General features: G+C 44.0%; 1 protein-coding gene across 1 annotated transcript; it reads right to left on the reverse strand.

The window, feature by feature from the left end:
- Window positions 1-23,510, reverse strand: LOC120035946 (caveolae-associated protein 1-like). Its single transcript, XM_038982436.1, has 2 exons — window positions 22,671-23,510; window positions 1-3,000 (listed from the first exon to the last, which is right to left on the reverse strand). The coding sequence occupies exons 1-2, from the start codon at window positions 23,178-23,180 to the stop codon at window positions 2,149-2,151; spliced, it is 1,362 nt and encodes a 453-aa protein (XP_038838364.1). The 5' UTR covers window positions 23,181-23,510; the 3' UTR covers window positions 1-2,148.
- Window positions 23,511-24,463: the final 953 nt, after the last annotated feature.

Consider the following 24,463-nt stretch of genomic DNA (forward strand, 5'->3'; position numbering starts at 1 on the left):
TGAGGTCCAGGAACGGACATGTATTTTTTTGTTCACCTTTGTAACATTGCCATGTCATTCACAATCCCTTGTAATTTGCTGCCGGCACAAACAAAATTGGATAGCACTTACATTTCTGTATGTCACTATAGACTTTCATTTAACTGTCACCTGGCACATTGACATGTGCTGGAGGGGTTCCTACAAGATTCTCTCTTTTTTCTCCCCACAATTACAGCACCCAATGCAGTCCAGGTGAAGTGCTGGATATATCCTGTCGTTAGCTGTGGCCATGGTGATAAATTCAATAAGCAAGGCTCTGTCAATCTCAGACAGACTCCTCTTCCAGGAGAGAAGCCTCTGGAGTAACAGTAATGTGGCAGGTTAACACAGTTATGTGTGTGCTTATTACAGCATATATGTACAGTACATGTATGATTCTTGTAGCACTGTGAGCATACATGCATACATTTGTACAATGTGTGTCAGTACAATTAAAAATGTTTTTTTTATTTTTTTTTAATGAACATTATCATGTAAAAACAGTGAAAAGAGTTAACTTCTACAGAACGATGGCACTAGGAACCTTTGATTAAAAGACGGCTCAAAATGTCATTCTCCTGTCATCAGTGACCAGTCCTAGTAACAACCAGGTAGTTTGGTGGTTACACTGGTAACTAAAAACTGAGAGAAAGATAACTATTTTCCAGATATCACAATATAGTACAACTTAGAAACTTGTTGAAACATTCTTTAAAAAAAGGAAGGTAATACTATGCAACTAAATTCAGATCTCTTTCAAGTCGTCACTAATCCTTCACCCTTCTCGTTCTCCGTTTCAAAACAAAAAAATAGGATCTGTTGCGATCCTGTTTTTTACGTGAAAAAGTTTAGAAATAATTAAAGAGAAGGATTACTTTACACGCCTGGCATCCATCCACCCCATAACATCCTTTAAAGGTACACTAGTTTTTCCCTGATTGGCTCAAGATTGTGGCTGAAACGTTACACACACACAAAAATAGTTCCATTTATGCCAATCAGTAAGTCTTTTCCTCTTCTTTTTAATATTGCATTTGCCGTGACCCTCCCTCTCAGTCCTCCAAAATGAAAACAATTAACCATTAGGGCCACACTGTTGATCAGAAATAAAAGCTTTAAGAAAAGTGAAAACTAGCTTAATCTTTATCCTTATCTTATCTATCTTGCCCTTTCTAAACCTTGACATGTTGACAGAGCTTGTATGCCCACTCATACAGTAGAAATCTGGCTGCTCAAAATGGCTGTGAGCATTTGTTTAACCGATCTGTAAACTCTTCAGTCAAGGAAAAGACGGTCCCCTGTGTCTCTCCCCATGCACGTTGAAACCATCTTTAGGTGTTTCCAGTGTGTGCTCTTACTCTTCATTTGTCAAAACTTAATTTCTCTGACCTGCACATCACATGACCAGCGACCATCAAATTAGAAAATCTCAAGACACCCCAACACTGGGCACACACTGGTTGAATCAACTTTGTTTCCACATCATTTCAATGAAATGACGTTGAACCAACGTGGAATAGATGTTGAATTGACGTCTGTGCCCAGGGGGGATATTTCCATATACACTGTTATGTACTGTATATCCTACGTTAGCAATTATTGGACATCAAATCACAATAGCAACTACTATTCATTCCATTAGCATTGTGGTTATTCTATTTCAAAACAAAAAAATTAACAAAATTATATCAACGAGCAATATCCCAGACTAGACCAACCAGAGTCATTCACAAACTAAAAGACAAGAAAATATGTAAGGAAGAAACAAAAATGCGGGCCTGGGTTAAACGCTTTTTGTGTTTGTTTTTTGTCTAGAACAGCAAATACTACATTGAAAGTAATTCCTGATGAGTAATACTTTTTTTCTCTCAAACAAGATGTATTTGGGCACATATGACTGTAAGTCGCTTTGGATAAAAGCATCTGCTAAATGGCATATTATGTTATTATTATTTTTATTAAAAGATTAATAGATTGTGAACATTGTCCCGACCGTCCTTATCATGCATGCTGTGTCACTGTCATCAAAATGTAGTATGTTTCTCTCCTCTTCTTTACTCTCCTCCTCTGTCTCCTCATCCCTCTATCATATCATTCTTCCAATCCCGCTGGGCCCTGTAGACAGAGTTATTTGCTGGTTGTCTTCATGCTTGTCTTCACCACAGGGAGCTTATTCTCCAGCCTGATCAGATGCTCTGCCACCTGGTCCTCAGCCACCTCCAGGAAAGCTGCCATCTCTGGGGTGTCTACTCTCACCAGCTCCTCCTCCTCTTCATCCAACTCCAGGACAGCAGCCATCTCTGGAGTGTCTACTACTCTCACCAGCTCCTCCACCTCCACGTCTCCCTCTCCCGCCTGCAGGGCCTCATTCTCGGCCACCTCCACCATCTCTGTGCCCTCTGTGTGCACCACTTCCACGTCTCCATCACGGAACTTCTTCACGTGGAAGGTGAAGGGCGGCACACGGTACACGGTCGTCTTGGAGCGGGCGTAGACGGTGTGGTCGGGGGTCAGAGACTTCTTCAACATCTCCTTGGAGCCCTTTAGCTTCTCCTTTCGCTCCATGTTGGGGGTCATCTTGTTGCCCAGCTTGCCCATCTTCTTTTCCAGGCTATGCTTGGTCTTCTCTAGCTTGTCGTGGGTCTTCTGCCTGGTCTTCTCCAGGTTATCCCTGGTCTTCTGCTTGGTCTTTTCTAGGTTGTCCTTGGTCTTCTGCGCTCTCTTCTCCCTCTGCTCTTTGGAGAAGGCCTTCTTGATGTTGTCCACGCGTGCCTTGCTGGAGCGTTTTATCTTCTCCGCCCGGGACTCTTCGATGATCTCCTCGATCTCCACCTCTTCGTCTGAGTTGAAGCCAGTGAGAGCCGCCTCGCCCCCCTCCTCAGGGATCTGCTCCAGCCCCCCTTCCACAGAGCAGCCCTCAGCTACATTCTCTGCCATCTTGGATAACTTTAGAGAGGCTTTAGCGGCCTTATTCTCATCCTGTGAAGACACAAAGGAGAGAGTGGATGAGGTTAGACAACAGGAAGAGTCAACATACAAGATAAGTATGAACGTTTATGTTTAAGGCTCCAGTTAGGGTCATAAAAACCGCAGCAGATCCTGTTTTGCAGCCAGCTGATAGACTAGGACATTATTACATATTTTTTTATTCTGTTTTACCATTTATATTTGATTTGCTTTCAAGCATAAGTTTGCAAAGAGTATTAAATCTACCTCATTATATATCAGTACTCTGAGTGAGATAAGATGTTCCCATCCTAATGTGTTCATTCATAGGGAACAATGTGTTCACAGAATGGGATTTGTCCAATATATATATACACACATTTTCAAATTGACTGCATGATTATAGAGATTATATTGAAGTGTCACGTAAAAGCCTGAGGCATAGAAAATTAATGAATATCAATTCATATGAATGTGGGCTCTGAGATGGAAATGAAATTTGACATTTATGTGTATGATAAATTATTCATCTTCATGGCTTGCCTCAGATATGTAACTTTACATTTATCAGTCGCATAAAAAAATATATGAAACATGACTGCTACTGGTGGCCATCCCCATCTAGTGGTCATGCAATATAAACTGACCAAGACTCCAAAATCAGCACAGACAATGAAATACTGTCCAGCTAATAGCACAGACTTTCCATATGTACACCAGAATGAATGACTACAATACTTTAAATAAAGTCTGCCTGAAACCTCTGTTTGTATATGAACCTGCAGACTGTGACTGATGTAACATTTAAGAGTGAGAGACTTTAGTCAGATTGAAAATCACACTTCGTCAGCAGTGGGTTGTGGGAAAATAAGTTTAATGGTTAAGTCAAATGTCTAGTTATGTGTTTCCCTACCGGTTGTGTGATAACCACATCAAAGGGTTAGGTTATGTAATATGCTTCCTGAGATGAGCTTTAAAGAGGTAGGACTACCAGTGACATTTGAAAGGTTGTAGGTATCCAACCTTACACTCACTAAGACTGAAAAGCCTATTAGAGAGAAAGAGAGACAGAGAGAGGGAGAGAGTGTGTGTATGCATGAGATACACCAGAAGAACATTTACCACAGTTATCGCAATGATTCAACGAGGTAAGAGTGAGCAGTGAGGTAGTTTACCAATAGCAGGAAATGCTTTTGTGTCTAGTTGGCTCAGTATGCTAGTTTCATTATTTGACACCATACAAACCTGTATGACATGCTCTTTCATAAGCTGTTGGTGATTACACTTATTTTGTGTACTGAACATTTACCAATTAGTTTGGCTGAGAAGACCCTGACACTAGTTTCTAGTATAATGGCAGGGTAGCCTAGTGGTTAGAGTGTTGGACTAGTACCCGAAAGGTTACAAGTTCAAATCCCCAAGCTGACAAGGTACAAATCTGTCATTTTTCCCCGGAACAGGCAGTTAACCCACTGTTCCTAAGCTGTCATTGAAAATAAGAATTTGTTCTTAACTGACTTGCGTACTTAAATAAAGGTAAAATAATAACCAAAATAACTGCAAATGTTCTCAATATTTCCAATGGACTGGTTCATACAATCTTGCACTCCATCTATGGGACAAGAAAGTTCTAGCAGCCTGTAAGGGGACGCTACATTAGATATGGCATTGTCTGTTCATAAAACCAGTACTTCACACTGAGATTCACAAATACTCACACACAACCCATCTGTCCAAAACATCACTTGACACCTATGCTTCTCTGACAGCTGCCACTCACTCAATGTCTCAGTGATGATGTTTTCACAACGTTAGAGAAATGTTGTATTATTGAATATCCACTGAGGGAGACCAGGAATATGCAGAGGATGTTATCCCTCCTAATTCCCTATGCTAATCCTAGCATACCCCTCTGACCCTGCATCCCATAGAGACAGCTATGTCTTTGTTGTCACTGCCCCGCCCTGTCCCATCGTAGCACTGCTCACATATAACACATAACATTTTGCACTGACTCTATGCACACTCATAAGACTATGTACACTGCACTACACTACACACACACCCTTTTACATTCAACATATGCTGCTGCTACTCTGTTCTTTAATTTACTCTTAATATCTATCCTGATGCTTAGTCACTTTACCCTGCCTTCATGTACACATCTACCTCAATTACCTTGTTGATCCAGTACTGGTACTCCCTCTATATAGCTCCATTCTTGTGTATTTTATTTTATTCCTCGTATTACTGTGCCTCGTGTTACCATGTGACTTATAAGATTGTATTTACATTTGACTTTCACTCATTCAGAAAAATTATATAGTATCACTTATCTCTTCAAGTGTCTATTGCTTCTCTATCGCTCTCTCTGTCTCTCTCTCTCTCTCTCTCTAAACTCTTTCACCCTGTCTCTCTCAACACTCTCTCTGTCTCTGTACACACTGTCCAGATTTAATGTTGGGAAACTGGCCCAGTCCTGAGTGTCTGAACTGAGTCACATTCCCCTCTCCCCTGCCATGTGTGTGTGATCTCACATTGAGAGCATTGTGGGGAATGGGGATAGGTCGGCTTGTAATCAGGGAGTGAAACAATCACAACTGAGACTGTGTTATGACACTGAGGGTTGGGGAGCTCATCTCTGATGTGGTTTTATGAGGTGTGTGTGAGGTATGTTTGCTTTGGTTTTTACTTATAAAAATTGTTTTACCCCAATTTTGTGGTATCCAATTGGTAGTTACAGTCTTGTCTCATCGCTGCAACTGCCGTACGGACTCAGGAGAGGCGAAGGTCGAGAGCCGTGCGTCCTCCAAAACACAACCCAGCCAAGCCGCACTGTGTCTTGACACAATGTCCACTTTACCCGGAAGCCGCACCAATGTGCCTCACCAATGTGTCGGAGGAAACACCGTACACCTGGCTATCGTGTCAGCGTGCACTGCGCCCGGCCCACCACAGGAGTCACTAGTGCGCAATAGGACAAGGACATCCCTGCCGGCCAAACCCTCCTCTAACCCGGACGACGCTGGGCCAATTGTGCACCGCCCCATGGGTCTCCCGGTCGCGGCCAGTGCGACAGAGCCTGGACTCGAACCCAAAATCTCTAGTGGCACAGCTAGCACTGCGATGCAGTGTCTTAGACCACTGCGCCACTCGCGAGGCCCCATGTTTGCTTTGTGTGTTCTCCATTTCTCTTCCTCTGCCTAAAAATAAAACACTCATCTCCACTGCCTTTCCCCTTTCCCTGTCTACTTTGCAATGTGTTGCGTAATCACACTGCTTATTGATTCCTGAGGCGATGGCTGGGGGAGATAATCCGTCCGTTAGCTGGGTTTGGCCTGTTGACAGAGTTGGGCATAATTTGAGGCACTGCGATGGAACAGATCTGTATCGCTTTATTCAACTAATTCGGTCAGGAACTGCCGATGTAAAAACAATGCCATGGTAACCTGTCACAGTAATAAGGTTAAAGGTGGAGTTTTGCAATATTGTGACACATGTAAGCAGGTTTGTAATGTTTAACATCTCATTAAAGGTGTACTCATTATCCTTTCCTACCTCTCCACCCTGCTGTTCCCTCATATTAAATCGTTCTTTATCATTTGTTCCTTCCTGTGTAGGTGTACTCCCAGAGCATCTAGCCCTCCTCCACCTCAATTAGTACCACTTTCCTTTTTTCCCTTGTTATCGTCAAGGCAACAATCCCCTGACACTTTCTATTTGTTTCATCACAGTTCAAACAAGCAGCTCGGGATCACAGCTCATGCAAAGCCAAAGGCTTTTTGTGATGGCTTTCATTACTCTTGTACCGGGGGAGATGTAAGTGTTTTTTGCAATGATGAAATACATTTAAAAAGTACTTGACTGGAGCAGCGTGCACTGTTAAACAGGATAATGTGATGTTCAAGCCTGCAACATATGTTTTGAGACAAATCCTTTGTGATTTTGAATTCCGTACTTTGGTTTATTCTGGCATACTGAACATCATACCTCATCACTGCCAGGCAGATATTATGTTCATACGTTTCATATACTGTATCCATCCTTACACTCACTAAGACTGAAAAGCCTAAAAGTCTATTAGAGAGAAAGAGAGACAGAGAGAGTGTATGTATGCATGAGATACACCAGGAGAACATTTACCACAGTTATCGCAATGTTTCAGCGAGGTAGGAGTGTGCAGTGAGGTAGTTTACCAATAGCAGGAAATGCTTTTGTGTTTAGTTGGCTCAGTATGCTAGTTTCTTTATTTGACACCATACAAACCTGTATGACATGCTCTTTCACAAGCTGTTGGTGATTACACTTATTTTGTGTACTGAACATTTACCAATTACTTTGGCTGAGAAGACCCTGACACTAGTTTCTAGTATAACCAAAATAACTGCAAATGTTCTCAATATTTCCAATGGACTGGTTCATACAATCTTGCACTCCATCTATGGGACAAGAAAGTTCTAGCAGCCTGTAAGGGGACGCTACATCAGATATGGCATTGTTTCATATACTGTATTTTTGCATCAGCATTAACCAATACCACATCCTTCCCCTTATTAATCCTTGTGCTGGTCTGACGTTCACAATGGTACTAGTGGAACCTATCATAAAAAGACCATCGCTTCCTTATCTGGTGCTGTGTCCTACTCGGCTTGCAGAGTGTGTGTTTATTTCGGGCTTGCCTTTCCCTCTCTCCGGATTCCATCCACCATTCCCTGGCTACTAGCCACTGTAACATTCTGCCCCCTCGCCTCCTAGCCTCTCCTCCCAGTCCTCAACAGGGCAACAGATAAACATAGGATCATGTCACCCCGGCAACCACCATTGTGGAATATCGCCCCTGGTGGGGTGTGAAGATTAGCCTGATAAACGACTATGGAGGATGATGACCCCCCCCCAGCGACACCATCGGAGGAACTACTGTACTAAAACGCTACTGTACGGCATTCTATGGGACAGATTAGATTCAGAACATAACTGTCATCATCATACTAATATCAACAATGTTGCTACAGCTAAACAGCACATTACATGACCCCTAAGCAGCATGTTGGCCTGGCCTACCACTGATTCCATTGGGGTGATGTAATAAGATGATGGGTGCCTCGCCCACCTCGGTACAATGCCACATAGAAACTGAGAGAACAAATTGAGAGGGCAGAGTCCTCTGATGCCAGCCAGCCACTATGTCTAGACTAGGCCCCATTAAAAAGCTCTTTCCCCCAACCAGCCCTTGGTTCTTCCAGAGTCAGACCCTGTTGACTCTCAAAACCTTCACTCAGAGCCTCACTGCAGAATAACAATCAGGAGCTGTGAAGTCTGGAACAGGAAGAGGCTACAGGCAATGGAAAAACTGCTCAGCCGGGCATTCTGGGAAAGGCTGAAGTCATACAAACGTAGGACGCTACATCATTGAGGGCATCGCCATGTCCTGTGTCGAGGTGGTGCCCCGACGCAGCCTGATTAAAATCATGTAGGAAAGGAAATGCACGTCTTCGCGGCCATCAGTAGCTCTCCCTGTGTGTGATTAATGAGAGAGATAGGGAATGGACGGAGGGAAAGAGAGGACGGAAATGAGAACTCCATGAGTGTCCCTGTGTTACCCTCTCTCCTCCCACTCTAGCCGTGGAAAAGTCTGGTCTACATGTGAGTGTGTACGCTACTATGCTTGAAGGAGTGCCTGTGGAGAATGTGGTTGGTTGAGTGTGTGTGAGTCTTCACAGAAAGAAAGAGGGAGCTCTGTTTGTTAGTGTCTCTTTCTTTGCTCGGCTCGAAAGGGAGAGTGGCCTGGGGGGGGGCTGAATTACAGCTCATGGAAAAGCTGGCAGACGGAGGAGATTTAGCACTGGTTACACTGTGTGTGTGTGTGTGTGTGTGTGTGTGTGTGTGTGTGTGTGTGTGTGTGTGTGTGTGTGTGTGCGCGCATGTGGCACACGCATGTTTGTGTGTAATGTGGAACAAGAGTGTCTGTAAATCTCTATATGCAATACTGTGTGTGTTTGTGTACAGTGTGTGTTGGCTATGACAGTGTATCCTATGCAGGGTGCTGAGTCCAGGCAAGTCGACATCTGTCTATTGCTCATGAGGGAAACACTCCCTAGGAGGTATTCTGAAAAAACACAAACCAGCCTGAGGCCCAGAGAACACAGTAAACAAGTCATGCATTCTGCGGCCTGAGAATGAAATAACAGAGAGAGAGTGTGTATGTGTGTGTGAGAGAGAGAGAGAGTGAATGAGAGAGAGAGAGTGTGTGTGTATGTATTAGAGCGAGAGAGAGAGAGAGAGAGAGAGAGAGAGAGAGAGAGAGAGAGAGAGAGAGAGAGAGAGAGAGGTATGAGAAGGAAAGTAAAAGGTACAGTGGTAAACAGGCCTCTTAACATTTAAAGTCTTGCAGTCCCCACCGATGCTACATGAGGCCTATCCTGTTTTGGTATCTGAATGCAGCATTTTACTACTAAAACCTTAAAAGGCTTTCTAGTTGGTTATTTTTCTCTGAGTTTGAGTGTTCTGCCTCTGACTCATAGGCACTGGGGATCATTATTAACCACACACTAGTTGCCATGGACGACAACAGAGCAAACTCTAAAAACTACAGCAGCTATGGCTATAAGGGCACTATGGCGTCTCTTTCTTCTCCTAGCCAGCCCAGGGCCCCTTTTCTGCAACACAAAGCCACACTCTCAGACTCTCTCCTTGGATATCAGTCACAGTCCTATGACATCAGCATTTTATAATATCAATTAAATAAACCTAATATTAATGTCTGTCTTTCTTTCATGACCTATCAAAAATGTCATGTGGATTTGATAATTGTTGTAGATAAGGAATGCCACAGACCAAATTGTTTTGTAAATTACCGTCCATGCCCTTTTGGATGGAGCTGAAAGTTTTCAAAACAAAAGTGTAGGGAATGTAGATTAGGACATGCTTGGATGACATTAGGATTGATGCCAACCCTTTACTCTAGTACTCTCCCACACGCATCAGATATTTCACAAGAACAGGAGAACAAGAGATGAAGCCTAGTGAGGTAAGAAGTGCTACTTGGGTTTTACTAGGCAATGGACATCTACCGACAGATGTAGGATCTTAATATGAGCCAGTTCACTACAGCAGGAAAATAATCCTACAGCAACAGTAAATGTGAATTATTATATGGATTATAATGAATTTACATTTTTTTGTAGGGGTTGATACATTTTTCGTTAGAGAAAATCAAGTCTGACATTTTAAAATGAAAATTACAAGCCTTTTTAAACCTTGAATATACTACAAGTTTGCATTTCATGCTGTGCAGGAAAATTCTCAGTAACAAAAGAGCGATCAAATTAAGATCCTACATCTGTATAAATTACATCTACTCCCATCTTAATCAGATGCCCGTGACCTCCCTCCACCATTCCTCCTGGGGCAGAGATGAGAGGCATGCCTCGTGAGTCACCCTGGCAGCTGTCTGATCCTGTCTAGCCCCAGTCTGCAGTATGCAGCTGTGCCTTCAGCTTTCACAATGACCCATCTGGGTCCCTTCTGGGACCGGAGCAGAGGGTGGAGGGGCCTGGCAGTTATAAACATGGTGCTAGCAGCTGATGTACTATAGGCTACTGTACATTTACATTGCTTAAGCCTCCTTCTATAGGTATAGTATTTTGGGGCTCAGCACATTTAACACACGACTATAATGAGAATCTTTATTTACAAGAAGCTATTACAGAAGGGGGTGGGGTAGTCTACGCATCCCAGCTCACTCTTTTAGTTCAATTAGACACAGCCAAGGCACAGAGATCGGGTTCTCGTTCCATCTACCTCGAGGATCCTGGGGAATCCTGATGACCACCATCATGATGCAGTGGAGGAGTACAAAGGCATTTCTGGATAATGACCAACGGCATCTCTGATCTCACCATCCCACTATGGCAAACAATGTAACATAGCCCAACTGTGATGGCTTCACATGAAATGAAGCAGTGGAAATACACTCTACACCTTTGCCACCAGGACCTCTCCCTTTCCAAACTGAATTCCAGGTTGAAAAAGTTCCCTGTATTCTATTTGGACACAATTGTGGTCTAATGGTACATCCTGTTTGACACCGGAAGGGAGTTCCTTGGGGTTTCTTTCAGAGCTATGTGTGACCTCACCACACAGGAGTCTGGCGGGGATATATCCCTTTCCAGGGCTCAGCCAATCCCCTCAACCTCTCTCCATGACTACAACCACTGGAAACCCTACAACTACAACCACTGTCAACATTGCATCACCAGCCATCATGGAACCTTAGCTTTTCCACACGTTTTTCTGTATGACTGGCACGTATAACTCTCTAACGTAGTGATTCTGTAATGTCTGTACTAAGATCTGCTCCCAGCGTCTAACATTAATGCCAGGTTGACAGTTTAGATATAAAGTCTGTATCAGATCGCATCGGGCTGTAGTAATGATTAATGGAGCCATCATTCCTGCCTAATAACATAAGACACACATCAAGCCATTAATGCTACGTCATGTCAGTCTGCCTTTTGTTCTAACTGTCTCCCCTGCGTAACTGATTCTGCTTTATCTAAAGGGCACATCCTTGGGGAAGGGAGGGGGATGTTTTTATGGGAAAAGTTTGACATTCGAGGAAGAGCTTTCGTTCTCAGCCTTTGTCTGCTCGACAGGTGTGCAGCAGCCTCTGTTTTGGTTTACACTATCAGACTATCCCTGGAGTTTATTGGGACCAACACAATCCAACGTGTTCTCCTTCCCCTCATCCACCTCTGGTGGAAGTTTATGCCACCTGAGACGACTGATTAATGTCCTATTATGAGATATGCCAGAGTTGTCCGAATCTCTACCACTGAAGTTCATATCTTATAGTTGACATCAACATACCTGGGTGGGAGGCACTAGTTCTATTACCCGCACTTAAATGTCTTCCCTCTCAGGGAGAGAGGTGTTAAGTAGTTCCAGGCAGTGGTGTGTCTTAATAAGGGTGACATGTAGGAAGAGTAATAACAACTAAAGCCAGTGTCAAACCCTCCATCCACCCATGAAAGCTCCTTGATAAGAAACCATTTTCAAAGCTTGATCAGTCTAATGCCCTCTGTGTGCAGTCTGCTAGGTTAATAATCAGAGTTATGAGTGGCCATAACCCACACAGTGCCCTGCCTAGATCTCAGTGACAGGATATAACTCACAGGCCAGTGCCAGGAACACACAGTCCGAGCAGCAGGCATCAGTATTGGGGACATGTCACCAGCTAACACAGCTGCACCTGGAACTGCAGGACACACTCTCTGAATACAAATATGTTATGCACTGTGTTTAGATGTTGACATCTGAATAGCCACACACAATCGCAAAGACACAGGTGTGCACACACAGAGATGCAGAAACACAGAGGCACATCCACACACATACACTGACACCATCGTTCTGTGCTTCTGCCGGTGGCTAAATCAAGTCTCACTCTATGAAACAGGACCCTCCGCCATTCCATTCCACATCGTTGCAAGAGTATTTATAATCAAAGCACCAGAGCAGATTTTCTTTTACACGGTTTCTGAAAAATTTGGCTGAGTTATTACTATCTTGGCAGTGGCCTTTGAAGTAACGGCTAGAGCGTAGGCTACAACGTACAGTAAGTAGCATGTTGCTCCAGCTCCCACAATTCTGTTGACTGGAATTGGAACAAAATATCTGTTGACCAACCCAGGAACGTTGAGTGGCAGATGGACAGGTGCCCTGACCTTTAGCTTGCCTGGCAAATCATGTATTCTGTTGTGGGAGCGAGGTCTGTAAGCCAAGAGGGCAGTGGGTGGTTGAGCCCAGTGCAGACGTCTGGGTCATACGAGTAGTTCATGTTTGTATATCTTAATAAGTACAGCTCACAGTGACTTCATCTGGTCTCCTTAATTCGGTCCTCAAGTGCAAGAGTAAAGGCTTTGACCCATACACTCGCACAAAAGTACACACACATGCAATCATTGACAGGATGAGAGCTGAATTAGCTAATGGGTAGCAGGAAACAACAGTCTTGTGGGTCTGCGAGTCAGACGACACAACAACAAGTGATGCTGTTTCCCAACAGGACCCCACCTCTCGCCCCCAACAGCATCAAAATGAGCCCAGCGTGAACCAGGCACATTGTTAACAATGCTGCATGTGCTCCAGCTGTAAAGTCTACTGCTAATATATAAATAGGCATGGACAAAGAGACACACACTACAGTGGTTTCAGGTTAATATACTGTGTCCAGGTTGGCAGTGTCTGAGGGCCACTGGCCTTCAGCCTCAGGAATAGCAGGGGTCCTCTTTCTGCTGCACATATCCCACTGGCAGTGATATAAAAGCCTGTACGCAAGAGTAACACTGTCTATCAGCCAATCTCTTATCAAGCCTTCACACAGCCATGAGAGGTGGATAGAACCACCGCCGCTGGGGGGCATATGTAGTCAGGTTTTAGCGGCACGCGGCACTACCACCAGACCAGACCACGGCAAAGCCCTCCTAGATCTGACACAACTGTGTAAGCAATATGGCTGAAACTCTACCAAGCTCTCGGAGTTATTAGGTGGAGCTAAATGATTGAACCTATCCAGTCATGTCTGGTATATCTGTTTCTACATCCGTGTCTTGTGTTAGGGGCCAGGGGTTGATTTGAAATCAGGCATACATTGCATTCTTTAGGACATAAACTCTATGAATACTGTGACAAGAGAATAGAAAAACCTGAAAATAACTATTCTGTGATTTTGAAACATTAAGTTACAGGACGAAGAACCAAAACAAAGGAAGGCATACACCCCTTTTGTCAAGAGTGGAACCACATTGTTAAAATAATACACAATCCTTTTACACAAGTTAGATCAAAGGCAGAGAGAATCTTTTCAAGCCAGGTAATGATACTGTGATGAGAAACCTATTCAAGCACACCTATCGCAGCGCTTTTTGATCTTTCCCAAGTATAAAAAGGAAAGAAAAACAAAATGAATGACGGCTCAGTGCTCTTGGCTGAACTCTTCCTAAAGCCAGAACAGATATGAGAGAAGAGGGAGATAATCAGTAGAGGAGCACAGACTGCTACACTTTGCCAATAGATACAGTCCATGTAGCTAGCTGGCTCCAGGCTGTTCCAGTCTGTTCCTGGGCCATGATAAAGATGGTGATGATGGGAGGGAGAGCCAACAGAGAGAGCCTGTGGTTTGGAGTGAACTCAGGATGTTCAAGGAAAACCCACACCGGAGGAAAGAAGAGGAACATTTTATTTGACGCTAACCTACAAGAATGTAGGATCTCCTTGTCAAAGCGAGGGCTCCCCCTTTTTCCTGGCATGTTATGGCTGTGGCCTTCCTTCTGTTCTGTCCATACAACTTTTAGGATCCCATGAATAATCAGGCAGACATCTTAAAACGAAAATAACAATAAAGTGAGGTGAACGGGCGTGAAGGGATACACTTCAATTAAACTGTACATGAACGGTGTCAGGATTTGGCCAGGATTGTTCCGGTTTTGGTCACTAGATGCCCCCATTGGGCTTTTTTGACCATTTTGTTTTCCCTTATTTCCAGTTATTATTTGCACCTGTGCCTCGTTTCCCTTGTATGTATTTAAACTTTTAGTTTCCTCAGTTCTTTGCTCTGTGTTTGAATGTTAGCACCCAGCCCCAGCCATGCTGTGAACTTTTGTTACGCCGGTTGGATTCTCTTGAGGTACTCTGTTTTTGTTCTTATTTATTTATTTTAGATTTTTCTTTTGAGGTTTTTTCCCTGCTGTACTTACCACTTTTGTGGATTTACCTTGTGACTTGGAGGATATACCTTTTTCTCTTGGAATTACTTTTGACGTTGTGGATTTATATTTTTGCCTGAAGTACTTTCCTTTTTATTTTATTAAAACACCGTATCAAGTACTGCTGTGTCTGCCTCATCTTCTGGGTTCTGCCGACTATTAGTGGCTCAGTTTGCTAAGTGACTGTTTCTCTCACTGGAGACCCGAGTTCGTAACCGGGTCCTGACAATCGGCTTACCAAAACTGATATAATACAACTTCTGAATTTGCACTCAACATAGAACATAACGCCATGTCAGTGTGTCATTCAGAAATGTGAACAGTGCGGGAGAGCGGCAGTCAACTAACGTTTCACACACGCAAACACACAATGACCCTAGTATTGAATCTCTCGGCCAGTGTTCCACAGAAGAGCTGACACGCAACAGTGAAATGTAGAGCCTGCCAGACATCTCTCCACAAGCTGCAGGAACCGGAGGGGAGGGGGGAGTGTAGGAGTATGGATGACAGGAGAGGTTGACCCAGAGGGGAGTGAGAGACAGAGTGAGGGAAGGTGGGAGATTCCAAGGGGATGAATCAGTGCCAACTTGGTCTGCTGTCTACCTCTCCATTCCTCTCTCTCTCCACCCTACTGTACGTTATCATCACACCCCTCCCCGGTTCCCCCACAGTGATCACAGTGAGTCTGGGAGGACAGGTTAGTCCCCGACTAGACCATAGAGGGGTCACAAGCTTGAGGTAATTGGTTCTGAAGTGCTGCCAGGTTTGCCTGGGGTTGGGGACAGAGACTGGGGGAGACAAGCTGTAACTGAGAAGTTGGATGTCCCCTGTGATAGAGTCAGAGACAGGACTGTCACTGTCCCCTGACTCCGTGCCAGAGCAGTACAGGGATGCTGAAGAGACTCATCCATCATAGACACACAGATCCTCACAAAGTATGGTGATCTTGAGTCTTCAATAACAGATGAATGAGTGGACTGACAGCCCATGCTACACCCTCAATGCAATGATCAGATGGGCGGAAGGCCTTGGTCCACAGACACCTCTGAAGCATCCCCGGAGGAGGGGAGGAGTAGAGGAGGAGGAGAGAGGGGGGGGGGTGATAGAAGATGGGTCAAGGGACATTTGAAGTTGAGAGAGGGCCATGAGATGTAGCTTTGCCCTAGGCTGCCACAACACTGTCAGCTGCTGCTGGGACCCTCAGAGAGAAAGAGAGAGAGAGAGAGATTGTGTGTGGGGATTGTGTGTTCTCCCGTCGATCCAGGTTAAATTATGAAGCATCCCTGTCAATGTGTTTCCCTGATGCTAGTAATATGAAAGGATGTGGCTATTCTCAGAGTGCACTCACACGAGAGAAGAACAGCTGTGGTTGACGCCAGCACAAACTCACACAGGCAAAACACGGAACATGCACGGACAGAACATGGAACACTTGACTTGACACTTGACACTATCAGCAGTTGAAAACGTAAGGTTATTTGCATAACCCCAGTTCTCTGATGATGGACATGAGATGTATCACATGTGGGGTTCGCTAGGACCGCCTACTCTCACGAAGGTACCTATCAAATGTGTCTGTTGGGGACAGACAGGTAGAGTGGAAAATGTGGTGAGAGACCATAAAAGGAGCCAGTCTCCCGCCGTCTGGTTATTCTCAAGCATAATTATCTTCCTCACACTCTTGCGAGCAGGGGAAACGCAATGATATAGTCACTGCTCCACGACAAAAACTGCAAAAACATAGAGCGTGCATAAGTAGCTGGCAGACCTGTTTTTTCTTCTCTCTCACTGGCTATGCCTCGCTCTCCAAGTGAGGATGGATAATTGCTGTTATGCTAAGCCAGCAGCATACCACCCTGCATCCCACTACTGGCTTTCTTCTGAAGCTAAGCAGGGTTGGTCCTGGATGGGAGACTAGATGCTGCTGGAAGTGGTGTTGGAGGGCCAGTAGTAGGCCCCCTTTCCTTGGGTTGACTTTAAAAAAATCCCAGGGCAGTGATTGGGGACATTGCCCTGTGTAGGGTGCTGTCTTTTGAACGGGACGTTAAACAGGTGTCCTGACTCTCTGTGGTCACTAAAGATCCCATTGCATGGGTGTTAACCCTGGTGTCCTGGCTAAATTCCCATCTGGCCTTCATACCATTATGTCCACCTAATCATCCCCAGCTTACAATTGACTCATTCATCCCCTGTAACTATTCCCCATGTCATTGCTGTAAATGAGAATGTGTTTCCAGTCAATTTACCAGGTTAAATAAAAAAATAAAAAGCCCTGCCTGACAATAGCTGCCAGGACTAGTCATAAACAGGATTGTAACTGCCGACCGGAAAATCACTGGTCATCAATGGGCTCGAAGATGAAGAGGGAAAGGATTGGTGTCGCTCGGGCATCCAGGAGGTCCACTTTTTCTTTGTCTGTTAAGCTGGATATTCTCAGCCAAAGTGTCATTTCTCCCACCACCACTAGGCTCATGGTACGACCACATCCTTGGATGACACTACAGGAAGCATGGATGCTATGGTCTGTAATCATACAGATCTCCTCCCAAGCATCTGGGTCTAGGGTCTCCAAGTTCAGTTTCTTCCTCACCTCCACCAGTAACTCAGCCGGATATTACTCATCAATAAAGAGGTCACGTTGAGAGCTCTAAATGCTTGGGCCAAGACCAGGTTCGTTTTCTGAAAAACGGAGTCAGTGAGGCGCTGGTGCTGTTAATAACACAGCACATGGGGCTGAGATGGTGAGCCAGTGACGGCTGCACCATGGGAGAGAGGCCAAAACTATATTGTGTATGTCCAGGCTTGGGGTACCCTTAGCAAGAATCCTGCTAGTGAGGGGGTTTTCCCACAAGCCCTTTCCTTCCCTGAGGCAAGCAGGTACCGCAGGGAGCAATTCCTTTATCGGGGCTGTATGGGACTGGCTGTATGGGATCTTTCCTGCTTGACCTATGTCACCCAAACACACACACACACACACACACACACACACACACACACACACACACACACACACACACACACACACACACACACACACACACACACACACACACACACACACACACACAAACACCAACGAGCTGAGAGCGTTTGCCACAGAGACAGTGGAAAGGAGTGAAACCTGACTCAGAGCCAGTGTTGATTCACCATGCTGTCACTCTCTGGCCGAGCTCCTCCGATATCCTTTAACCCGACACCATGCAGTCGCTGGCAATAAATAGAGCTTGGACTGAACCGTGTAGGACTACGGCAACATGAAAGCCACAGTTCATACGACTGACTACTGGTGGAGTCACAGTTCAGACAGTTACAGTGGTGTGGAGTGGAGTCACAGTTGACAGTTCAGACAGTAACAGTGGTGTGGAGTGGAGTCACAGTTGACAGTTCAGACAGTAACAGCAGTGGCATTCAGTCAGTCACCATTCTGAAAGTCAGAAAGTACATTCAGTAACATAGGGGTCAAAGTTCATAGGGTAATATGGGAGTCAAGGTTAACACAGTCACAGTTCAACAGTAAGTATTAGTTAGTTGTTTTGAATGGCAAAGCACAGGTGATGGAGAGGATGAGGAACTAAATGTGACAGGAATTCTCAGCTCCATCCATGGCTTTTTTGGAACTTGATTAAGCATGAATTTGGGGAAATGACAAGGCATCAGTAAACAGAGAAACCAAAAAGTATTGTAATACTTTTCACTTCACATTGGGTTGCTCGCACGCACACAGATTGTAAAAAAAGTCAGAATGCCTCAGACAGAATCCAGGACAGGGCGATAGGAGCAGTGTGTCAAACAGCAGGGGGCCCTCCTTTACTGAGGTAATTTATTAAGACCGGCCGTCTCTGATTGGGTTCCTGCTAAATGCCAATAGTGTAACCTAGTGCCACAGTGGACATTCCAGGACGGGGATCTGAAAATAAGACCGCAAGCCAATGCAGACAGTCTAGAATAAACTGATCAAGATGGCCTCCAACAGCCAGCTACCAGATATTTACGTACCTTTAATATTGACACACCTTTAACTCTCTTCTATTGAATTATGTTCAAAAGCAGACAGTGTGAAAATATGTCAATATTTTATAAGGCATTATACTGACCTCCTCTATAGGCATTTCTAAAGATTAAAAGACAAAATATATAATTTAGGCATTAGGCTAAATGTATTTTCCAAATAGGTCCTTCCTCTGCTTTCTTCTCCTCTGGTTGATATACTGTACTGTAATCATGCCAGCTAATAAGAGCAGAACTGGGTTCAAATACAATTTCAAATATCTCAATTACTTTCACATACATTCAAAGTAAGTATTCAGATATATTTTCTTTGAAAAGACAAGTAGTTTAATATTTTAATGCATTTGGAGATTTATACTTGGAAAGTATTTGAAATACTGAAAAACACTCACATGCATTTAACACAGGTATTTGAAAATAGTATTTGAAATAAGTATTTGAAAACGATGTCAAATACAATTTGGCAGACTATTTGGTTTTAACAAATAACCATTAAAATACTCAAATAAAAGTACTTGCTTTTGGCTGTGTATCGGAAAATACTCAAATACACAGAAAAAGTATTTTAAATACCAAATACTCAAAGGCACATGTATTTGTACCCAGGTCTGAACAGGAGACAAGACATCACAGAACTTGCCTCCAGCCAGGTTGCAAACTACCCAAAGTCTCGCCCTGCCATGAGGCTGCCAGCTGCAAGCCATTAGACAGACATTGCAGCACGCAAGGCTAAAAAACCACCAGCCCATGGAGTAGCAGGCTGCCACAGAGAGAAGGGCTGTTCAGACTCAACTCTCTGCCACTCATTCACACTCTCTCCCTTCCCTTTCCCTCACTCATCATAACGGAATCCCTCTGCTTGACTAGGACTTTATGTATGTACACTGGAGTGGTGTGACTGGGAGGTATACAGCCTGGTACTCTGTAATTAGGCTACTCTGTATTGAGACACAGGGGAAAAAGTACCCCCGCTTGTTGCTATGGAGAGGGCAATACAAAGAGACAGCCATACATGTGAGGGAGGAATGTAGGAATACATACCAGGGCATACTCAAGTTTATATTGAGCATGAAACAATATATGCACTGTATCTTCACTCACTGTATACGCTCAGGTAAAACGAAGATAAATACCCCCAAGCGCATACTGTAAACAAGTAAATTATAACTCTGGAAATCAATGGTAATGCAGAAAGTGAGTACAAAAATACACTGAATTAAAAGATACGCTTTGAAAGCAGCTTGGTTAGCCCTGCGAGGAGCATATAGTTGTAGGCTACAACTACTTATAGTAGAGTAGAGTTGACTCTTTCCACAGTTCTATATTCACACAGAGTTATTGTGGGTTTTCCAGCCAGATAGGCCATGATGAATAGGCAGCATGGCATCGCTTCAAGACTAAAATTACGTCTTCATCTTACACTGTGTTGAGGCTTTCAACTATCTGTCACAATCAGTCGTCATAGGTAGGGCGTTGGTTTAATCACATGTGGACCACCGGTACTACTGTGTTTATGGTGTCATCTTGTGATTTCGTCCGACAGGTCTGGCTTTATATAGCATTAGTTGCATTGGTCAACCATGAGACACTATGGTCTGGGAAAGGTCAATGAACTCACTCCATGTATCATTCTTCATACAAACTACCGCACCGGGCAGACGTCAGTTCAACATGTATTCCACGTTGGTTCAACGTAATTTCATTGAAACGATGTGGAAACAATGTTGATTCAACCAGTATGTGTCCAGTGGGACTAAGATGAGTATCACTACTAACTAACACACTTAACATGGATAGCCAATCTGTGCAATATAATTTCCTGTTGGTAGACAGTGTTTGGAGTTTTTCAGAAAGGGCTGAATGTTAAGTTGAGATACATGCACGTAACTCCAATGTTGAAATCTTTGACATTATGTTTTAGAAGAAAGTATAAGTTACACACACATCTCAAATGATAAATTACAACATCGCATCAGCATTTGGCTCTCAAGCAAGAGCTTCCTCTCCTGTAGTCTAAATGAGTGTTTCTCTACTCCAGTCCTCGAGTACACCCTTACACATTTGTATTGTTGCCCCGGACAAGCACACCTGATTCAACTTGTCAACTAATCATCAAGCCCTCTAATGAGTTGAATCAGGTGTTTTTGTCCAGGCCTACAGCAAAAATGTGTACGGTTGGACCTCGAGGTCCGGAGCTGAGAAACACTGGTCTAAATAACTCACTGGTCTAAATAACTCACTGGTCTAAGTAACTCACTGGTCTAAGTAACTCACTGGTCTAAATACCTCACTGGTCTAAATACCTCACTGGTCTAAATAACTCACTGGTCTAAGTAACTCACTGGTCTAAGTAACTCACTGGTCTAAGTAACTCACTGGTTTAAATACCTCACTGGTTTAAATACCTCACTGGTCTAAATAACTCACTGATCTAAGAAACTCACTGGTCTAAGTAACTCACTGGTCTAAGTAACTCACTGGTCTAAGTAACTCACTGGTTTAAATACCTCACTGGTCTAAATAACTCACTGGTCTAAATACCTCACTGGTTTAAATACCTCACTGGTCTAAATAACTCACTGATCTAAATAACTCACTGGTCTAAATACCTCACTGGTTTAAATACCTCACTGGTCTAAATAACTCACTGGTCTAAATAACTCACTGGTCTAAGTAACTCACTGGTGTAAATACCTCACTGGTCTAAATACCTCACTGGTCTAAATAACTCACTGGTCTAAATAACTCACTGGTCTAAATAACTCACTGGTCTAAGTAACTCACTGGTCTAAGTAACTCACTGGTCTAAGTAACTCACTGGTTTAAATACCTCACTGGTCTAAATAACTCACTGGTCTAAATACCTCACTGGTTTAAATACCTCACTGGTCTAAATAACTCACTGATCTAAATAACTCACTGGTCTAAATACCTCACTGGTTTAAATACCTCACTGGTCTAAATAACTCACTGGTCTAAATAACTCACTGGTCTAAGTAACTCACTGGTCTAAATACCTCACTGGTCTAAATACCTCACTGGTCTAAATAACTCACTGGTCTAAATAACTCACTGGTCTAAATAACTCACTGGTCTAAGTAACTCACTGGTTTAAATACCTCACTGGTTTAAATACCTCACTGGTTTAAATACCTCACTGGTCTAAATAACTCACTGGTCTAAATACCTCACTGGTCTAAATAACTCACCGGTCATGGAAAGCCTGAGGCCTAATAGCTTTGGCCAAGTATACCAGCTAGAGCAGTACCAGTTTAGGGTAAACTCATCCTTGAGTGAGGAGTCACTCACTCTGGTGAGAGAACGTTAAAACAGTTGCTGTAACTTTATAATAAAGTTCAGAGTGTATTTCGCACCAGCTCATGATTTTCCCATGCATTATGGAGAATTCACCCAACCCTGTGGTGGAATCTAGTGGTCTTGTACAAGGTTTCTCCACCTCACATCTGAAGCAGCCTACCGCAACCCACTGTTACAATCTACCATACACAAGTGGCTGTGTATCCATCTTTTGATCCACTCAATCACTGATACACTGCTAACACTTTCTAATAACTTTCATGGATAAGCATTACTAAACTACATATATGCTACCCTCATTTTTCCACTCTGTTGCCGCAGAGAATTTTCCTGCGCAGCAGAAAATTTTAATTGTTTTGTGCTCAATATTTTTTTTTAAGTTTGTAATTTCCACTAAAAAAATGTCAGACTTGATTTATCCTAACTAAAAATGTATCAACCCCTACACAAATGTCCATTAATTATAATCCACATATTAATTCACATTTCCTGTTCCAGCAGCATTATTTTCCTGCTGTAGCAAACTGGTCAAAAAAAGATAGCACACCTGTATTCAGCCTTGCCTCAGAGCCTGTTGGTATGAATACACACCCCTCAGTTTCCCACTCTCACCTGGTAGATGAGAACCTTGAAGTGTCGTCTCTTGAGCAGCTCGTTCTCGTTGCTCTCCAGATTCTTGATCTGGCCCGCCTGCTTCTCCAGGTTGGTGCGGACCGTCTTCACGTTGACGCTGACCTTGCGCACCTTGTCCAGCATCTTGTTGACGGTGTTGGCCGTGCCAGTGTGGCTCTTGGACAACTTGGCCAGCTCTCCCTGGATGCAAGAAACGGACTTCTCCATGTCCTGCTGTCTGGCCTCCAGCCCGTTCTGGGTCTGTTGGATCTGGTCAACCACCCCGATGATCTTGTCTAGCAGAGTCAGCACCATGACCCCGTTTACCTGCGCCTCACTCTTGGTGCCCGAGCCCGTGGCCAGCACCAGGTCCACTTCTTCTGAAAGGTCGTCTTCATCGCTGTCGGTGGCGGGCTGGACCGCTGCGGCCACCAGGGACACCTCCTCGTCGTCGTCAGACACCTCGGTCAGAGCCACTCGCTCCTTCTGCAAGCCTGCTGGATCCGCCATGGCTGTCAAGTCCAAACACACACCGCTCAGCTCTCACGCTCACTCAGGATAAAAATACACTACCGGGAGAACAAACTTTAAGGGGCCACCCTGACCAAAATTCAAATCCAAATACTTTTCCTTTCTATGAAGGGACACTTCCACTTCCACTTCTTTGGCGCTTTTCCTCTTCCCACTTTCTAGTCTACTTGTCTTCTTGCTGTCTTTCTTTTCCTCCTTTTTCTCTTATTCTCAGCCTTCTCAGTCTTTCTCTCTCTCTCTCTGTCTTTGCGTCTGCCCTGGGATGCTGGCCAACCAACGGGAGTGGAGCCTCTCACTGCTGAGGCATGTGTGTCCTGACTCAAATGACGGGACTCCCTGTGATACCACCCGGTCAAACTTTTCCTTTCCTACAGCCGGCCCCCAGTCCACCCCACCCGCCCCCCTGCTCCTGGGGCTCCACCCCATCCCCTGCCCAGCCTGAGGGTATAACAACCCCAAGCCTCTGTCTCCACCCCCAGTGGTTGGGCAGAGCCTGGCAGACCCCGCCCCCATGGTAGGGACTTCCAGAGGGGAGGCAGGGGAAGGAGCCAAACATGCACACAATGGCACAAACGGGCACAGATTAAGTGCAAAGTTTAAAGCTCCAGTCACTTGCGTCATTCATTTAATCAAATCTGTAATTTCAAATAGCATACCACATGGTTTAGTCAGAATAGAGTTTTGGCTAGACATGTTCTATAACTGGGAATAGAGCCTGACAGTGGAGGTGTCATAATAGCCATAAAACCTAGCGGTCAAACAGGGAAATGGTTCCAATTGTTTTTCCACCATACATTTTTCCCATAGGGAATTTTAGAAACATTTAAAAAGCCGTGCTTCGTGTAGGCTTACCCTGGCGTGATGTTTCGATAACCATATAAATCTCTCTCGGACAAGGTGAATTCATCAATATATTCTATTTACTCTCAGATTTGAAAATGCTAATTAATATCAAAGTGGACATCATGCAAGACTACAAATCCCTGCAAGCTGCTGCACGTCATCTCTAGCTGACACCTTTGCTAACATGTATTGTGTCAATTTAAAACTTGGACAAGACAGTTCACAGAATTGTCAATTTAAATACATTTTGCCAATGTATTCATTGTTAAATTTAGATAGTTAATCCAGAGATTTTTTACCTTTGCCTTGATTAGGCAGTCTCGTCCAGATCATCATGGCATTTGTAGTTCTTTATGAGAGCCACATTAGCAGCTAATTAGTATTTCATTTTTGAGGGGGTATATATTGATAAAGGTCAC

This window comes from Salvelinus namaycush, chromosome 3, assembly GCF_016432855.1.
Source record: "Salvelinus namaycush isolate Seneca chromosome 3, SaNama_1.0, whole genome shotgun sequence".
In the NCBI taxonomy this organism is placed as follows: domain Eukaryota; kingdom Metazoa; phylum Chordata; class Actinopteri; order Salmoniformes; family Salmonidae; genus Salvelinus; species Salvelinus namaycush.

What these genes read in the sequence shown, in the direction of transcription:
- LOC120035946 (XM_038982436.1), bottom strand. Translation starts at nt 23,180, where the DNA reads ATGGCGGATCCAGCAGGCTTGCAGAAGGAGCGAGTGGCTCTGACCGAG. An exon ending in TCAAGGTTCTCATCTACCAG is followed by an intron (nt 3,001 to 22,670) that starts GTGAGAGTGGGA and finishes GTGTCTTCACAG; the next exon opens with GATGAGAATAAGGCCGCTAA.